Source organism: Lates calcarifer, linkage group LG24, assembly GCF_001640805.2.
Source record: "Lates calcarifer isolate ASB-BC8 linkage group LG24, TLL_Latcal_v3, whole genome shotgun sequence".
In the NCBI taxonomy this organism is placed as follows: Eukaryota; Metazoa; Chordata; class Actinopteri; family Centropomidae; genus Lates; species Lates calcarifer.
In genome coordinates this window covers 13,969,821-13,988,425 of record NC_066856.1, presented here as the reverse complement: position 1 = coordinate 13,988,425, position 18,605 = coordinate 13,969,821, and the positions used below count along the sequence as shown (strand labels likewise).

The window sequence follows — 18,605 nt, the reverse complement described above, 5'->3', positions numbered from 1 at the left end:
TCTGCAAGGGTTCGCTCGGCACAGTTCAAAACATCGTTTGAACATACTCAAGTGTGTACAGCACCAGCAGACTAATCATGGCAAAGGCTACATGTTACAACTGGCACGTTTAATTTAGAGAAACTGCATGTAATAAAACTGTAAATGATGGCTTCAGGAATGAGGATGCTATTAACATGATAAACAGACCAATAAACACATCAATCTGAGCTTGGGTTAGGGGTCAAGTTAAATGTAATTGCTCTCACTAAAATAAAGAAAGATGTTTTGCATTTTGCTGACACAATATACCTCAAAGACAACCTGTATTATTGAAACTTTCACAAATGACATTACCGAAATACAGCCATTATGAGGGTTGGCAGATTTATAACCAAACATTCTTAGTGGATTGGTGGATTTTATTAGCTGTAGCTAGTTAGCTAATTAAGCTAAGGAAGGAAAGAGTGTATTATTGGTACAATAGGGATTGGGAGTAATGTAAGGTTAAGATCTATTATTCATTCCAAAAGCGTACACTTTTGAGCTGGCATTTTAGGTTTTGTACAATCTACACAAAGACACTATCCATCAAAGTGTGAGTATGGTCCTTACTACAGCCCCGTACACACCGCTTCAACATCTGTAGAACGCAATTAACAAGCATGTCACACCCTGTTTTTGTAGCTAAACCTCAAAGGGCTTAGTGATTAGAAATGTAAAAATTAATTACTTATGTTTTCACACCAACAACAAAACAATACTTCATTACTTTGCAAGAAAGCCAGTTTTTCTTTTTATCAAATTAAAACAAGCTTACGACATGTTTCCACTTCTCTCTTCAGATGTCAAGTACCACGTCTAAAGAGAGAAGTAATCAAGCCTAAGAATTTGACCAAGCCTTCAGTGCTAAATTCTCAAAAAGTACTGAGGTTTGAAAACCAGTCCTAAAAGGAACATACTGATCCTGCCTTCACTTGCTGCTATCTGAATTCAAAAATATAGAGAGTAAAAGCAGGAAAACAACTGTGAAACCAACTGCATTGGAACAGACAGAGAGGCAGACGCGGATGCAGAGTGTGAGAGAGAAAACTTTCTCACACAGTTGCACATATAGGCAAAGGCATGTAGCAGCATGCCGTAAACCCCTTGAATGACACTAGCTTTTGTGGGACAAAGCCAAGCCGCTGCTCCTGCTGGGCCCAGGATATGAAGCCTGCTGAAGGGTGGAGTGACGGGCACCTTATCTTCTTTCAGCGCGCCTGGACAGCCTGAAACGCCACGCTCTCCCCTCGCCTTCATGATAGCGAAGCATGTAACACTTTGCTCGCCTTTGGAGAGCCGCTTCTTTCAACTTTTTTCAGTGAGCGCATCAAATCTCTGGATCCTTTTCATCACTTTGGTGCAGGCACCATGTGAAAAAGCAGCAGGAACCACACATAATTTCCACATTCGGAGGGGCTGGTTTATGTTTTGATGCACAGCTACAGTACGGACACCTCGAGGGGTCTGTGTGTTGAAAAAATGACCACATGGAGGTAAAAATCAAAATGTCTCCACGTCTTTGTAAATAATTCAAAAGGGAAAATTAATTATATAGTTTTGTAACACCTGCTAGAAATCTCTTTATTTTTCTTGCTCTCCCATTAGACACAAATAAAATGAAATGATTCTCCAACAGGTCTACTGTGTAACAAGCATGAAATCATCCCATCTGTGTTTCACATTATTACTTATTTGAAATGTTTTAACAGGTCCACAAGGAACCCACAGCCATTTTATACTATTTCATCCATTAAAGTCAGCACTGTGAATTTTATGTTATGTCAAATACCAGGCACTTAGTGGTGTGTATCAGTCTTATAGGTGCCAATAATTAGCCCCTGCTGTGGTTTAATGAGTCACTCAAATGATTGTGCGTGAACATCAAATCCACCAAGTTAAAGAAATACATTTACCCTTGATTCCTGTGTCCAGCACTCCTCAGCATGCAGGCAAGACTAGACAAAAATCTGCATGTGACTTGTATGAACATGGACCAGATTAGACAACTTGAAAGGAAAAATTAACCCAGAAAAGGTTCCACAATGTGAATGGATGGTTACACGGTTGTTTGGTACTGTACTGGTTTATAGATAACTGTCATGCACACTGATATTTCCTATGCTGCTACAATCTAGTTCAGTAGGATGAGCTGAATCTAAAGAGAAGAGGGGAGAGAAACTGAAGGTCAGATTTTGGTGTCAGTACATTGCATCAAACACCTTCACAGATGTACTACTTTGAACCAACAAGTTATTATTATACAGACAGAAGTTCAGCATAAAAGAGTTTCAGTTTTTCAGCTACAACGATCACTCAATCATTGGATCATTCCAGGTTGTAAAACATGACAATTCACTGCTTTTCTTGGTCCTATTTTTGGGTTTTGGACTATTCATTGAACAAAACTGATGTTTTACAGACCCAATGATTAATGGAGAAAAATAATGAATAGTTTGGTCAAGAATGAAAATAATCTTTAGTTGCAGACCTATATAGTGTTGCTTCGTTTGGACATTGCACAGTCAGTGTAACTCTAAATCTAGGACACCAACCACTACTTCCTGGCATTCTTGGCTTATCTTGGTCTTCATGTACGTCTGCAGGTGCAATAAAGGAGAGCGTGCAAAGACAAACTATGTTTCTGTGTCATGCATATCTGACATACTGGCAAATTGTAAATGACTAACTGATGCAAAAGCATATGAGAAGTAGATACACCAACCCCCTCAACACACGATAATCCTTGGATCTACAGGGCTAACAATCACAGTTTGAAAATATACAACCGTGTAAGAGTATCCAAGGGAGAAATTAAACTTTAATATTCCTACCATTCATTTTTGCTCTTATAATCTATGCTGTTAATCATCACTCACTATACTTTAGAGTGTAATATTTTTGTTATTATGCTACTGTAATTATCTTCTCCTGCACTGAGTGGCTGGTCAGCACAGAGGGGGAATTGCCAGTTTCCTCCCTCTGCTCGTTATCCTCTCATACGCTCCTCTCCAGGCAAAAGAAAAAGGCAGCTCCTCCCACCTAAATAAAAAGCATTTTACTCATTTCACTCTCCAGCTGATGATCTAGCATCTCCTCTGGCAGCATCCCTCAGCAGAGTCAACAGGAGGAGCCGATAACAGCCTGACTGTGGATGATGCTGCGGTCTACTGGCAGCTTTGTAATCATCTGTGGAAAGGGGGATGTTTATCGTGAATGGAAAATGCTTGTCATGTCTCACTAAACCACTGACATCCAGATCTGTATCGCTACATAACAAGGCAGCTTTAACCATCACCGCAAGTCTCCCACTCCTGCCTTTGACCTTTTCAAACTTGCTTGATGGACAAGATCCACAGTTTTGCTGCTCTGAATAAACTAAACAAATCACACAGAGTAGAAAATGCCAGGGAGTGATTACTGTGACCTCGAAGACGTGATAACTCTGGCAGGGTGCTGCAACAATTGGAAGTGAAGGAGCTTTTGAACCACATGAAAGACAATGAGAAAAAGCTAAAGAGGAGCTTAACTGCAGCGAGTTTCATTAACTAGTGGCCTCTTTGCTCTTTGTCTCTGAGCCTATTGAACTCCAGCCCTCTCAAGCCGTCAGACTGAGCTTCTTCCCGGAGTAAAAGGGGCGGGAGCTGAGCCGTAAGGGCCAGGCGTGACTAATGCAGGAGCCTGGTGCTGCTGTTGCATGCTGGTGCAGGGGAGTGTGGGGGGGTGACCCTGCCTCCCTGCCTCCCTGCCTCTGCAATGTATGGCATGGCCTACTGTCGCCACATACAGGGCTGCACAATAACCCCAGTTGCCGCCACCCCACCTTGTCTCTCACCCCTCCTCGCACCGCCCCACCCCCGTTATCCATTCATGGCAGCTCCTTTCAGCAGGTCATTCAGACGGCCAATAAAGAGGCTAGCTCATTCTGTCTGATCTGAAATGTGCAATGTCAGAGAGAGAGGAGAGGGTGGGGGTGAGATTCCAAGAGGGCTTACAATCTCCTCACTAAAGTAGACTGACCCAGTCCTCCCATTTTGTTGGAGGAACCTTTCTGCGGACAGTATGTTGGGATAAATCCCGCTCCAAGCATGACAAAGAGAAGGGAGTGACACAGCAGCAGATGACATGAAAAGAAATGGGATTCAACAGCTCTTTAGCAAATATGAATCAAGGTCCGAATCTGCTGAACAAACAAACAAACCTTTTAAGTGGTTTGTTCGGTGGGAAAATGAAGACATCTTTCAAAATATGTATGAGATTCTGCTGTGCTGAAAGGGTTGCTGAGTTTTTTTTCTTTGCAGACACCTGTTGTGTCATAGTAAGAGTGACTAACTAAAGAGAGGTCATAAATTAAAGATTCAATTAGTTGGTCAGTTTAGGTGTTTTACCAACTTGGATCAAGATCCAAAACAGAATCAGCTGGACGAACCCATCTTTAGCCTTGACGGCCAAACTCAATGAGATCCAATCTTCATGTTTCTGTGCAGCTCACACGCCGATGTGCCTCTGAGTGTGTGTTTGTATGACTGCAGAGGCAGCTGCTGGCAGTATGATGGATGAGGAGTGGCGCGCCGGAGCTGGAGCTGGAGACGTCCATATCGCCGCTCTCCGTGAGCGGGTTAACCCTCTGTCAGCCTCCCCCCAAGCCTGCAAGGAAACACAACTCCAAGCATCCACAACGAATGAAATTCCACACACAACCACAATCTTAGCACATTAACAGCCCTCAGTGCAGGCTTTTAAATCAGACCACATCATTACGCGAGGCAAGACTTTCTCTCTCACGCTCCTGCTCTCTCACGCTCTTATTCCCCTATCGCACATGCAGACACACTCCAGACTCCAGTGGAACATCTCTTTTTCCACTCCCAGAAAAGCGGCAGAGTGCAAACTGACCCAAAATCACTTTATGAGTGTGCCACTGGTGAGTGTATCGCTGGGTGAATATCACAGAGCAAAAGACTGAGAGCTTTAATAAAAAGAAAAGAGAAGAAAAAACGATGCTCTGAGCTAACAGGATGTTGTGTAATTTTGCCCAGATGTGCTCTACAGCTCATCTAACTAATAAATGCAAGGGAGGGAAATGAACGCTTCAACCAGTCTTCAAATCTCAGGCTCTACTGGAGCTGCTAAGACACTTTCAGAGATTCTGAAAGCAGGGAATGGTACATTATGTCTTCCCAGTGGACTTACAGAGAGTGGAGGAGTCCACCTGTGCTCTATTAATAAAGCCCTATCTAAGAAAGGACAGGGGCTGCTCCTTACAGCAGCACAAGAGTGGAGGTCAGTCTACGACAAGGGAAGCACCTCACCCAGATGTCTAAAAATACTGTCCTACATACTGGGAGACTGGAGTTTAACTGCGTCCAGCTCACGCAGGAGATGCAGCAGTGAAGGAAAATGCCCTTTTTTGTTTATGGATGTTGTTGTTTTGGAGTTTTCCTCAGTTTGTAACCTCTACAACAGGCTTTATTCTGATTGTTTTTCTATGAGAAACATAAACTCCAGGCTGTGTAAAGGAAAACATACTGTTGTTTTCTTACTAAAGCAGTGATGTCAAATGAGCCAGAGCACAGCACAGTCCAGGAGGCCGATTCAATTCAAAAATTAGACTGAGTACGACTGTGTGAAAACTAAAAAGTGCATGTGTTTGTATTTGCACGTGCCTCTTGCTGCGAACGATCACACACAGCCGATAGCATCTCTTGCTCTCTCTCTCTCTCCCAAACGGAGCCATACATTCCTCTGTGGTCCACACACACACATACACACACACATACACATACAGGAATAATTTACAGTCACTGTCAGTAGACGAACATTTCTCCAACCACTATCTGATACGTGATGAAAATCTACTGCCAGCAATAAAAGTCCTGGGAAACAAGAGCTCGCCTGTGTGAACAGAACCAGCATTGGCATGGACTTATTCCACCGTCTGTCTGAGGGTGAGCTCTGTGTGTATGTGTGTGTGTGTGTGCAGTGTATGGAATGGACTAGATTTGAGATTAAGGGACTTTAGATGCACACGCTGTGGCTTTACAGCAGGGTGACTGCTCGACACTGGAGTTCTCGTTCCTCCAGTGTGGACGTGTCTCATAATCAAGGACATCGAGAGGGACAGAACATCAGTTCCTCTGCAGGACTTCTATAGACACAACACCTGCACTACTCAGTGGTTTCTAATTTCAAATCTGTTAAAAGTTGCAGAGCAGGAAGACACTTCAAGGCTTAACAGACAGATGACAGAAAGAAATGTAAATGCATGTAAATGTACCAGAAAACTGAAGAAGAGACAGTTTCAGAAGCAGCTTAAGATTTTCATATGCTTAACTGAATGCTTAACTGAATATTGTACATACAGTACTAATCAGCTCAGCCTGCAGGGATATGCATGAGCAAATATGGGGGGAAAAGCAAAGCAATTAACTAAACCATGTAATTGTGGTGAAAATATGATAATTAGAATAAAACAAAGTCTTTGATCTATACAGAAAAGGGGAAGTTAGTAGGTCAATGCTTCCTAAAAAATAAAATTATGAAAAGTAAGAGCCCTGTGGGTGTCTGTCTACTCTTCTTATTGTGCACACAGAACCTCTGCTTTCATGTTAGAGGGTTTCTGCTGCTCCACAAGAAACAATCGGAGCAGAAAACAAAGTCATTCTTACGCAAAAGCAAACCACTCCACCTGTCTGTGTCACTGCCTCCTGCATGTTTTGCAGATACGACTTCTGCAGGGACTTGAGTCATTAAGAAAGACCTAAACTCACTCTGATCTGGGTCTGGTTAGTGGTTAAGGTGCTGGTTCTTACCGTTACTGGCTGTGATCTCGGCTTGGACGTTCCCCACAAGCTGCAAAACTAAAACAACTCCAACGAGAAGGTCGGCCGTCTTCACACCCGCCATATCCCCCAAGTTCCGCCGCCGATTCTTCTTCTTCTTCTTAATATCCCGGTCGTTTTAAGAGAGGTGTCCCGTCTTTGTCACGCAAACGACACCGCTTTCCCCCGCGGACTCCGTAACTCTCCTGCCTCTCCTGCTGCTTTTAAAACGGAAACCTGCCTGCGCTGCACTCGTTGCACCGACCTGCTTTTTTTGTTCCAGCGTGTGCCACTCTGCGCGCTCCTGGGAAGTCAAACGCGCTCGTCCTAACAGCTCTCCGCCTCCAAAACAAACAAAAAATAATAATAGAAAACGAGGAAGTTCGCCACTTAAAGGCTCATCCCAGTCCGACACACTGGTCTCATCCCACTGGACGGAGGTGCAGTGTGAGTGTGAGTGAAAGAGAGTAGGCTCATGCGCTCCTGGAGAAGACAGTGCGCTCGCTCCGTCATCAACTCCTCGGAGCCAATGGCTCGTCTTCCTCTGTTTGATGCTCCGTGTGTGCAGAAGAACCTGAGGAGGCAAACACACAAAGCGTTTCTCCAGCTGCCGGCGAGACAGTCAGTCAGATTTATTTTTTATTTTTTTCCTGTTGCCCTGGGAAATTATCTGCGTCCTTGTCTGACGAGCAGCATCTGAGTGATGTGAAAAGATGTAGAGAACAGGAAGGTTTTTGGAGCTTCAGGAGCTGCTGCTGTAGGCTTATTGTTTGCCTGCAGACAAAGGAGACACATATACACCTATATTAATGTACACACCAGAGGCTTAGATTGTAAACGGGCTATTTAGAGAGACAGTGTGATCGTAGTTTTTATTTAGTGTTCAATTTCGAATAGGGATTTTTGTCATTCTTATGTTCCTCTCTTACTGTAATTTTGTTTCTATCTATCTATCTATCTATCTATCTATCTATCTATCTATCTATCTATCTATCTAAAATAAAGATTAGCAGACTAACTTTGTTCCACCTTATACCATCGCTTCACAGTCAGGTGATTGAACTGAGAGAGCGCCCTCTTCAGGTACAAGTTAGGTCAGAACTTATTTACCTTTCTGTTTTGCTGGCATGAGCTTTACATCCTTATTTTGCTGTATGTGTAAAAATGATAGCAGTATTATATGTCATACATTATATGTTATATGGGCTGTGCATGAACTCATATTTTTTCTTTTATTTACTGAAAAGTCATTCACAGATTTTAAAAAATGTATATAAAGTGATTGTACATAGTGATATTACTTGTGTTTTGTATCTGTATTTCATAGGTATTTTGTAGCTCTGTTAGATCTCTGTTATTATACTCCAATAATAAAATGTAAAAATCAATGTTTAACTGATGTGGTCTCTGAAACAAAAACATAAACATAAAACCTATTTTTTGTAGTGGACATCTGAAACATGTCCGTGGTTCAAAATCATGTTTGAAATGTTAAGTATGTTTTTGGTGGCTGTTAAAGGACACAGGAACCCAGACCAGAACATTAGAGCAAATTGACGGATGTGAATTTTGGAAACTCACATGTAAATGATTCCTTTTGATAATGTTACAAATGCCTGAACCTGAATCTAAAGAAGAAGACAAGTACAAACAGATAATATATATCACATAAGATAGCCAATGCAGGATTTTTAGATGGTAAATTATTATTTAAAAGCACAAATCATCATTTGAGGTTCTTTGGTTGTGTGTTTTCACTTTCCTCAGAAATAGCCAGACACTGAAGGGTGTGGTGGGGGGGTTTGGAAACCTCTTGTGTCAGGGAACATTTCATCTTTTTTTTTCCAAGACAGCTCTCTCTCTCTCTCTCTCTCTCTCTCTCTGCGCTGAGGACGACCATACTTTTTCTTCCTCATTGCTAAGTTGGCGCTCAGTTTGCACAGGAAGGACAACTTGGACCACATGCTTGTTCCAATTAAGATACTCGCTGTGGGAATTCAGGAGCGGCACCACAGTCATGGAAAAACTTAATGTAGAGAGGAAACTCTCGAATAAAGGACTCCTTTTATAATTTGCTTGGCTTGTGTGCATGCATATTGAACATTTAAAGTAGTTTTTTGTGGGGGTGGCTAAATGGATTTTCAAACTTTTTGTAGTCGTCAAAATCAAAACCTAAGAGCTCAAATATTCTGTGGATGTCTCACAGCAAACCAGTCAGCCTCCCAAATAAAAACAGATCAATAAATAGCAATTACTGCTATAACTTTGACAGTAATTAGTAGTTACCTTGATTATCCTCACTCACCACTCAAAATCACTTGTCCCATTATCTTTACAGAGTGGCGACTGTCAACAGGCGATACAGAGATTTGTTTTGCACTACATAAGTGTAGCTGCTGATTTGTGCCAGTGAAGTGTCAGTGATTGCGCATAAACAGAGTCAATGCGTGTATTTTACTTTGACTTGCAACACGACCTGAGGAAGAGCACTTCTGTTTTCTTTCTCTTTCACTCTAATAAACATTTTTTGTTAATATAAATATCCTGAAGACTCGTGAACCAGTTATTTGTCTTAAAATAGCTCTGGGGGACGTTGTTATGATCATGATACTCAGATAAATATCTGCTGACAGCGCCTGTCCATGATAATGTCACCATCCTCTTCCTGACATAAATCTGAACCATCCTCTGTTTGATTTGATCAACACACACGTCCTGTGTACTCAAAGGGGCGTACATCAAACTTCTGTACAAGAAACACAAACAATCCCACCCAGATATAAGTAAAAAGAAACATAAGCTGCTCAGTGATATATTTCTGTCATAAAGGGAGATTGTTGCTGACACATGCAGTGCGGCCATTTAAGCCATAAAGCATCTCTCAGTCACATCATGCTGTCCAGTATCAGGATGAAATGTGATTTAGTCCCTGACAATGTGGCCACAGAGGCTGGGAAAACCGTCCCCTTTCCTTCATCCAGACACATGCACTTCTATACTCCTCTTTTTTTCTCCCTCTCTTTCTCTCTGCAACTCTTTCCCAGCAGTTTAATCATCACAGCAGTCCAGACTCAGCGGCCGCAGCTCTCCATCCAGTCTGCCGCTCTAATCACCTTGTTCCACAACTCCAGCAAAAAGAAGCCAGGCTAGTTCTCAGATGACCACTCCAAAGTCTCTCTCTTTATCCGTTTCTCCTCAGCATCCTCTTTCACTATCTCTCTAAATTCTCTCTAAGCCTGTCTTTCTCCTTCTCAAACCTTCTCCAGCTCCTTCCCCTTACGTGACGTATAAGAAGGATCAGTCGCAGCTGCAGTGAACTTTTGCTTGGCTGCGGACCACACCGCAGTCAGTCTCCCCAGGGTGACCTTAAAGAGCATCAAAACATCTGTGACAAAATTAATGTAATAAATGGGAGCCTTCCATCAACTTCAAGGCTCTTAGGTCTGAGGGTGGTGGCGAGTGTACATTTTCCAAAGACTGCTCATAACTAGAGTTGGGTCCCACTTGTTGAGCCACAGAGCAACATGTCACCACAGCGTTTATGACGCTTGGCCACTTAATCATCAGAGAACAAAGAGGCCGTGTGGCAGCAAGAAAATGCAAAAACTGAGGAGAACAAGCTCAGCTCTGTGTCTCTCTTTCCATTAGAGCATTGCAGATTATTAGCTTTTCCATCACATAATAATATTAGCAAGACCTGAAAGCACCCAACCATTTAGCTTTGAGTGGAAACTTGGTTTGCTCTATTGCACAACATTTTTTACTGCAGGTGTGCTGGGAGAAAGGTTTTGAGATTTTCACACTTTTTCAAGTAAATGAACCTTGGACATACACAAACAAACAAGAAAATACACATGAAGCTGTTTTAAAAGTGCAACATATCTTCTTTTCATCTTGTATCGTCCCTCCATCTCTGCCTGCTGCTGCCTTCAGGAGCCACTACACAGAGTAGTTTAGTCTGCACCTGAGTTGTTCAGGCCTCATGCCACCTTCCTTTCATATTGGGATTAATGTAATTATGAGTTTCTTTCTTACTTTCACACCAACATCCAAGTCATAAATACAACTGGGAAAGACATTTTTCTGAAAGCTCCAATATATCTGACTTGGTGCACCATAATACAGAGGTGCCTTAAAACCAAGCTAACATGGATGCTTCATGTCAGCCAAAAACCTTTGTTCAGTGCAATTAAACCAGGATTTTGTAAATATGGTGTTAGATTTTTTACTGTGATGTAATCACCATCCAACATTCAGACTGATCAGGTGACCCATACCATATAAATAACACCAAAACTGGGCCACAACGACCCACTGGTGCAGGGTAAAGTTAAGCCACTATTGTGTCCATGCCTATATTAACCCCACACTGATTTTTTTGTGTGATACAATCAGTATTTTCATATTAACAATGGCATATCATATGACTACTACAACTGATGATCACCACAGTTTTATTGTTTTGGCTCACCTCTACCACTCTCATCAGTGAGCACCAAACAGGAGAGAGACAAGGTGGGGAATATAGTGGAGCATTTAGCAGCTAAAGAGTCAGGTATTTCCCTCAGGGGTAAATGGAGAGTGACTCCTTGGGGAAAGCTAAAAGGAGAGTGAATGCTGGGACTTAAATCCAGTGGATGGCCAGAGATATGATTCCAAATTAATGATAATGCTGCTCCAGAACTGTTCAAAGTGTAAATAAGCAATGTTTGCAAAGTCAATGGTAATTTTGTGTTTACAGCCTGTTTCTGCTGCCCAAAGGGGCCAGAAAATCACAGGCTTCATTATCTTTGTGATCCCCAGAATAGCTATTGTGTAACACATCACCTCCCACCATGATAACCACCATGATCATCAGATTGTTCAAGGAGATTCAACTGAGAGATTCCAAGAGACTAGCAGAGAGACAGAGATTATATTTGCTTTCTACTTGCTCTACTCCACCGACTCCTGCATTTAGACTATGGGGGAATTTGTCATATCTCCTATCTTTATCAAGATGCTACATGTTGGTGAAATGGTGAAGTATTTTTCTGCTGCTATCTCAATATTTTACTATACATCTCTAACCTCATTAAATCCTCAGAGATCACTTCCAGTCAAACAGAAAGTTGAAATGGTCAGCAAGCTGTACAGCACACGACTTTCTGATAGACTTTACATAATAATAGCTTGAAATGTAAGAATGATAGTGCAGACTCAAGTGCAGTATCACACTGTAAAAATATTGTACAGTATGTAAGTATCATGTGTTTTGGTGCAAATTTTTAATCTGAAAAGTAGCTAGTAGCTGTGGCTGCCAAATAAATGTGAAGAAATACAAATATAAAGAGAATAAAATTAAAATGCTCAAGTAAAAAACAAGTGCCTCCAAACTCTAAACACAACAACAACAGCAACAATATACCTTCTCCAGCAGCTCTTAAGGAGGCGTCGTTCACGTAAAACCTTTCGCACAACACAAGCTTCCCAAATGATCACATATTGATCAAACTCCCATGAGTAATTTATTGCTATCTCCAGTCTGCAGCAAAATAAACATTGATTCTATAAAACCTCATTTGCGTATCTCATGAAGCAAACAATAAATAATAAACTTAAAATCTCATCAATTTAGCAATGTTTGATGCTATATTGACTGCTCTGTCTTGTAGTCAGAAACTTAATCAAGCATCAACAGACAATGAGGGAGAGCACCGGAGCATGAGACAGGTTGATATTTATGGCACATGAGAATAGAATGTAATTGGTTGTACAAGATGCATAAACCACCCTTCAAAATTTCTTTCAAGTCATAATGAACCTTCATTGCACAACACAGGAGACAGTTAAGGTGTAGATAAAACAGTTATAGCCCAAAAACCACAAGAGATCACATCAAAAAAGCAGCCCAGCAGTGTCCTCTGTCCTTGGCTCTCTATAGAGGCAGAGACCTGGGGTGTTTTTGTAGAAATCCAGTGAAGAATGGTCAGCAGACGCCCCCCTGGGCTGATCGCCATCCACTCTCATCCAATACAGAGAGAAGAAACAGACATTTTCCTCTGCACTCAGCCAAAGAGGATGGAAGAACCAACGCAGAGCTGTTATTACAAGGATAGAGGGTTAAATTTCACCTTGACCTTACTGGGCCGGTTGGGTGACCCCATCCCCAGCTGCAGTGGGAAAGGAAATTGGGCTAAATGCTGTGATGGCAGGTTGACAGCCCATGATGGGAGAGGGCCCAGCTGAAAAAGTATGCAAATGATGCAAAGTCAATGCTATTTTGACACAATGAATCCTTAAAGAATGTCATTGCTGTACTCTACAGGAGAATATTTATTACAGGACCCTCTCAGAGCAGAGCGGTACACAAACAAAACAGTGACCTTTAGATGGACTCTGCTCTGTGATTAACAAAAATGTGACAACAATAGCGCCGGTGAGAAAAGCTGACTAACTTTGCTTTATCAACAACACAAGGACAAAGGCTGGTTGGCGCGTACCAGCTCTCCTGTGTGCTATTCAACAGCACAAATAACGAAGCTACCAGAGAAATGTTCGCCCAGGACAAAAAACATTGATGGCTGCACATTCTCAGTCAGCGGGCCATCATGTGAGTGTGTGCAAACTAGACAAGGCAAGTATAAGGTGGCATAGTTTGTGTGTGTGTATGGTGGCATGTTAGTGGAAAAGGTTTTTGTGTAGGCCATTGATTGTTGTTTTGTTAGGTCAAATGTCACTGGGGTGAGACAAACAAACATTGATGCTGTGAAAAGGCTGAGCTGGTGTTTCTAGTGATTCAGAGAGGCAGACAGAGAGGTGCCTTTCTATGGGATTGTTGGCTTTGCAATTATTATTAATGTTTACAATGATAAAACTAATTACAGTACAAAAATAGGAGGAAGGGGAATGCAACACATTTATATAACTCATCAGCCAGCATAACCTTCAGTATAACAATATTCTTTCTAATAAAAATGCAGAATAGATTTCTTTTAAAGTTCCAGTAAATACATTTTTATTCAATACTGCAGAAACTGAGAAAATTTGTTTGAAATATTTCAGGCTGGTTGGCAAACCAAGCAAAGGTTGCAATTTTGTTTTTTACTGATTAAGTATCTACATAAGATCCAAAAATGCAGATACTGTAATCTGCCTTTGGACAATCTTCAGGAGAAAATCTTAATTAAATGTCCTCTTTCATCTTTCTAGTCTATTTGAACTAGTGTATTTTGATAATTTACAGTCCCTGTTACTGTCAGAAGGGATTACATGTGTCTCTGTTTTACTAAGTATCAATTTTCTATATTGAAATAATAAATCTATCTACAATTTAGAGACAAAGCAGTTAATGCTACTCAGCTAAGCTAGTTACCATTAGCAAGAGTTTAGCAGTGTTTTTTCTCCAACATGACTTAATTTAGCTAATGCCTCTGTTAGTTATATGAAATAACAAACTTATTGACCAAGATGTTGGTTAAGAAAAAATAAATATTCTCTAATTACAGATTATAGTTGGGGAAAAAAATTATTTTAAACTCCAAACAACAAGATAAAAACTGAGTTAGCAGTTACTTCTACTTTGCTAAGCTAGTTAGCTTTAGCAGTGATAAGGCGGTACAGTAAAGAAGCTATCTGTAAGTTTTGCTATTGCTACATAGCCAACGTTAGCATTAACAACTGTCTACTTACAAGTCTAGGAGAAACATTGGGAGTTTAGTATCAAACTTCATTCCTTTACTTGCAAAAAGCAGTCTCCAGTGGTTGAGAGAGGAACACCATGTTTTGCCTGTAGTTCTGTCACCTCTTTTCTTCTGCTGAAGTCTGCATGCTAATCTGCAAGCTCCAGCTAGCGTCTCTTTCTGATAGGGAGTCTCTGCAGTATCTCTTTTAATGTCCCTGGTCCAGACTGCCCAGAATTAATAGCCCTGGTCAGACGACTGAAGCTTACTTGGCAAACGACCAAATACCCCCTTTAAAAATTAATACCAATAAGTAAATTTGGTTTTAGCTTTAGCTAGGGCTAGCGGTGGCTATCTCCCAGCTAGCTTTCACTTGCTCTCTCCTGCTCACTGTGTCTCAGTTCCTCTGTGTGACAATTTACATCCTTTTTCACATAAATTATACTTTATACACTACCTCAAGTTATATGGAGTAACATACTGAATAGTCTTTTAATAAAAAATTATATTTTCAATTAACTGCAGGTCACAGCTAGAGAAAAAACAAGTAAATTCAGTATTAGTCTTAGGTGACTAGTGAAAGCTAGCAGTGGCTATCTGCTAAATTAGCTACCTCAGTCTCCTGTTTTAACATCAGCTGTCTGCTCGTCCTTTTATCAATTTTACATGCTTTTTGGAATTGAAATTATTAATTTCTATAATATAATAATTTCTATAATATTTTCGTTTGACATGGTAAAGCAGATGCCAAAAAGTCAGATTACAGTCTTAACTCAGTTTTCACAAAATCCATAGTCTTCTTTTTGGCTTTCTAGGGCAGAATAGTGAGTTAGAGGAAAGTGAGCAGAGAGCCAATATAAGGCAAGGGCACAAAAAATAAAACAGTGGAGCAGCTCAAAGCCTGAAATTGATCCAGTGCACCTCTGATAAATCTCTGACCCAGAATCCACCTACAGACTCAGCAAAGACTCCACAGTGATGGAGAACATGTCTAAACAGCAATGACACTGGGGATTGCAGTCGTCTGAAGTCTCAAAATTAAAGATTCATAGCTTGAACTTGAACCAATATGAAAGGATGGGAGCGTGTTTCATTATGTTTTGACTAAGTGCAAGAGCACTCAGGCAGGAGCCACCAGATTTACCTTTATTATAAATTTATTATAAATAGGATGGAGCCTACATTAGCTTTAGGAGTATTAATGACTGCTCCATCCCCCAAAAGTCAAAAGTAGCATCACATTAAAAGCAATCAAAGGAAGGAATACTTAAAAGATCACAATGTGTTTGTTGCCACTGATAGAATATGTCAAGCTACTGACATAGTGTCCATAACAATGTGACAGTGAGTGAACATGCACTATACCAGCACCATGAAACTAAAGCAGCTAAATGGAGTTCAGCCATAATTCATTTTACTGTTTACAGGGTTTTCCTACTGTGACATGTCAAAATGTCCTGTATGATAAAGGTCTGTGGAATAATTAAGACTGCATTCTGATAAGAAACATGTTTCATTATTTAGCCATTAATTACGTCTTTTATGTTAAGTTAAGCTAACTATCTCCTGGCTCCAGCTTCATATTTAATGACAGTTGGCAACAAAACAAGTAAATATATTTCCCAAAATATCAAACCATTGGTTCAGCAGAAGATGAATTTTAACCAGGAATTTTATCAGCACATATTATTATTTTTTGCATACTCCCTCTAAGGTCTGACCTTGTAAGTAATCATGTAGTGTGTCAGAGAAGGCCATTTATGATGGCATGTCTGATGAGACACAGCTGAGAAGAGCCATGACTGAACACTCATGAAATTTACAAGAGACTGGTTTAACCGTGCTGTTTATAATCCATCTGCTTTGCGCTGGCTGATACAGAGAGTTAGCAAGTCAGCTCACACCACACACAAAGCAGCTGTAGGATGCTGACTTGTAATGGATTTTAATTTGAGAATAAAACAGGGGCAAACTATTTTATTTGCACTTGTGAGGATTAAAACAGATCACTAATTAAGTCAGGACTTCGTGTGGAGGCTCTGTGTGTTCAGTGAAGCCTTTCAGTTCAATGAACTGGATGTTTTCTGCTTTTGCCAGCACTAAAGAAAACCTTTAATCACCATGCAAAAAGCAACCACAACCATTTCTGCAAGTGAGAATACTCTGGTTCTGTTAATAATCTGCTACTCTGGCAGTATTAGGTACAAAATGGCCAAAATTTCACTTATTGAGTGTGTTCTCATGTCCATCTGGACCTGTTATCTGCTGTTATATTGACATTTGACTGTTTTGGGTAATTTCATGGGTGTGTTTTCTGATGGATTTAACAAACAAGAACTAACATGTTAATCTGTAAGCTTTAGGGGTGCTTACAGGTGGATTTTATTAAATTTCCCCATTTCCAGTCTTTATGCTAAGCTAAAATAACTAGCTTCTGGCTGTAGCTACATATTTATCATACAGACAAAGCTGCCGTATCAATTCTCTTATATAACTCCCGTGAAGAACAAGAATATTTCCAAAAATGTTGAATTCTTGCTTTAAAGGTTTTATCCTGTTTTCACAGAGCAGAGCTGCTGCAGATGAATCTACATAGCAGTTCACCTTTTCAAATGTCAATTTATTGGGATTTATTTTGTCACAATTTTTCCAGGTCTTCAATTCAATAATCATGGGCTTATCTACAGCCCTGACACATAGCTTTCAGCTTTTATTTTAACAAGTAGTACCATATTAGTGGGGAGTATTACATAACACTAAAATAATTTAGTTGTAAATCACAGCAATATATTAGAATATTCACATATTTGATTGCAAAATATCTGAGCTTTCTCTCACTCTTTGCATTGTTTCCCCCCACTTGGCACCTCAGCAAGTCAAAGACAAACTCATTAAGTATTTGCACACAGAGTCTGACCCAGATCTACTGCAGTGTCAATATGTAAAGTCCATCGTTTTTATGCTTCAGAGCTTTTGTGCTAGGCTCCATTAGCTTCATGGGGGTAATTGTACAATGGGTTGGCGAAGGACAGGTTGGCATTTTTCCAGGTTGGGCCCTGTTGTGGACAAATAGACACAGAGACATACATCATGTCGCGGACTTCTGAACTGATAATTAGAGTGAATGCCAAAAAGGCTGAGCAGAGACACCTCACCTCCACCTCTCTCCTCCAGGGGTAGACACTGATGGAAAGCCCCTGACCATCGCTCTTGCTGAGGTTAACTCTGGGAAACCTGCATGACCTCTCATCCAGGGACGGGAGCTGAGGGAAAGAAAATCATACACACTGACTTAAAATGAGAAGAGCCTTAATGTGTGAGAGTGCATGAAACGCAGGCGCAATTAAAATCCAACTGACCCGTTATGCAGCGATAATTACACCTCTAACCTCCATAAAAATGTTTCATCAGCTTTCAGAGGTGGAATAATCACAGACTGTTTCTACTGCTCAGTAAAACGAGAGCTGAAGCAGATCTGTCTGTGTTGTGGCGATACCAGTTCACACCTACACCTCTCTATTTATAGCTGAGTCCCAACTGGCAGTCACATGAAAGCAAACATGTACAGACATGCCAGCACAGATATAGAATATACTGAAATATCTTTACATGTGCTGGAGCATAATCTGTTTCCATTTGTTGGCATTGCAAACATATATTAATTATGTGGCTTTGTCAAATTCTAAGTATCAATATGTAAAGTGTATGTATATTGTCACGAGCCTGCATTTCATCAGGACATCTGCATTACACACACACTCAAACAGCACCATTAAATCCATGATAAGCTCCATCACCAGAGTCATGACAGTTGTGGCTCTCGACATCACTCTCGCTTTTATTACCCAATGACTCTCGCTGCACGCCCACGCAGATGAAAATGTGTGTGTGTGCTCAGACATACAGTTCCCTCATTTATTCATTTTCTTTTTCTTTTTTTTTTTCAAACACACACTCATAAATGCACATACACACATGCACGAGTCATTATCCAAATGGAATAGCTGTGATTGTATCATCTCTGGTGCTGGGCTCTTTTTTCAGTGAGAGCAGGAATAACAGTGGAGCTTCAAATTGCAGAAAACACGCACACGATGGGTGC

General features: G+C 40.8%; 2 protein-coding genes across 3 annotated transcripts in view; both read right to left on the bottom strand.

Annotated features, from left to right (window-relative positions):
* The window catches only part of plxdc2b (plexin domain containing 2b), an 80,011-nt gene extending 72,578 nt beyond the window's left edge, over positions 1 to 7,433 (bottom strand). For both annotated transcript variants that reach the window (XM_018695343.2, XM_018695344.2), the window contains exon 1: positions 6,834 to 7,433. In XM_018695343.2, the coding sequence (XP_018550859.1) occupies positions 6,834 to 6,927 (94 nt within the window). In that variant the 5' untranslated portion in view covers positions 6,928 to 7,433. The remainder of the gene's footprint in view (positions 1 to 6,833) is intronic.
* Positions 7,434 to 16,841: 9,408 nt separating this feature from the next.
* The window catches only part of malrd1 (MAM and LDL receptor class A domain containing 1), a 47,295-nt gene continuing 45,531 nt past the window's right edge, over positions 16,842 to 18,605 (bottom strand). Inside the window, 2 exon segments of the mRNA XM_018695342.2 lie at positions 16,842 to 17,559; positions 17,659 to 17,766. Coding sequence (XP_018550858.1) covers positions 17,482 to 17,559; positions 17,659 to 17,766 — 186 coding nt within the window. The 3' untranslated portion in view covers positions 16,842 to 17,481.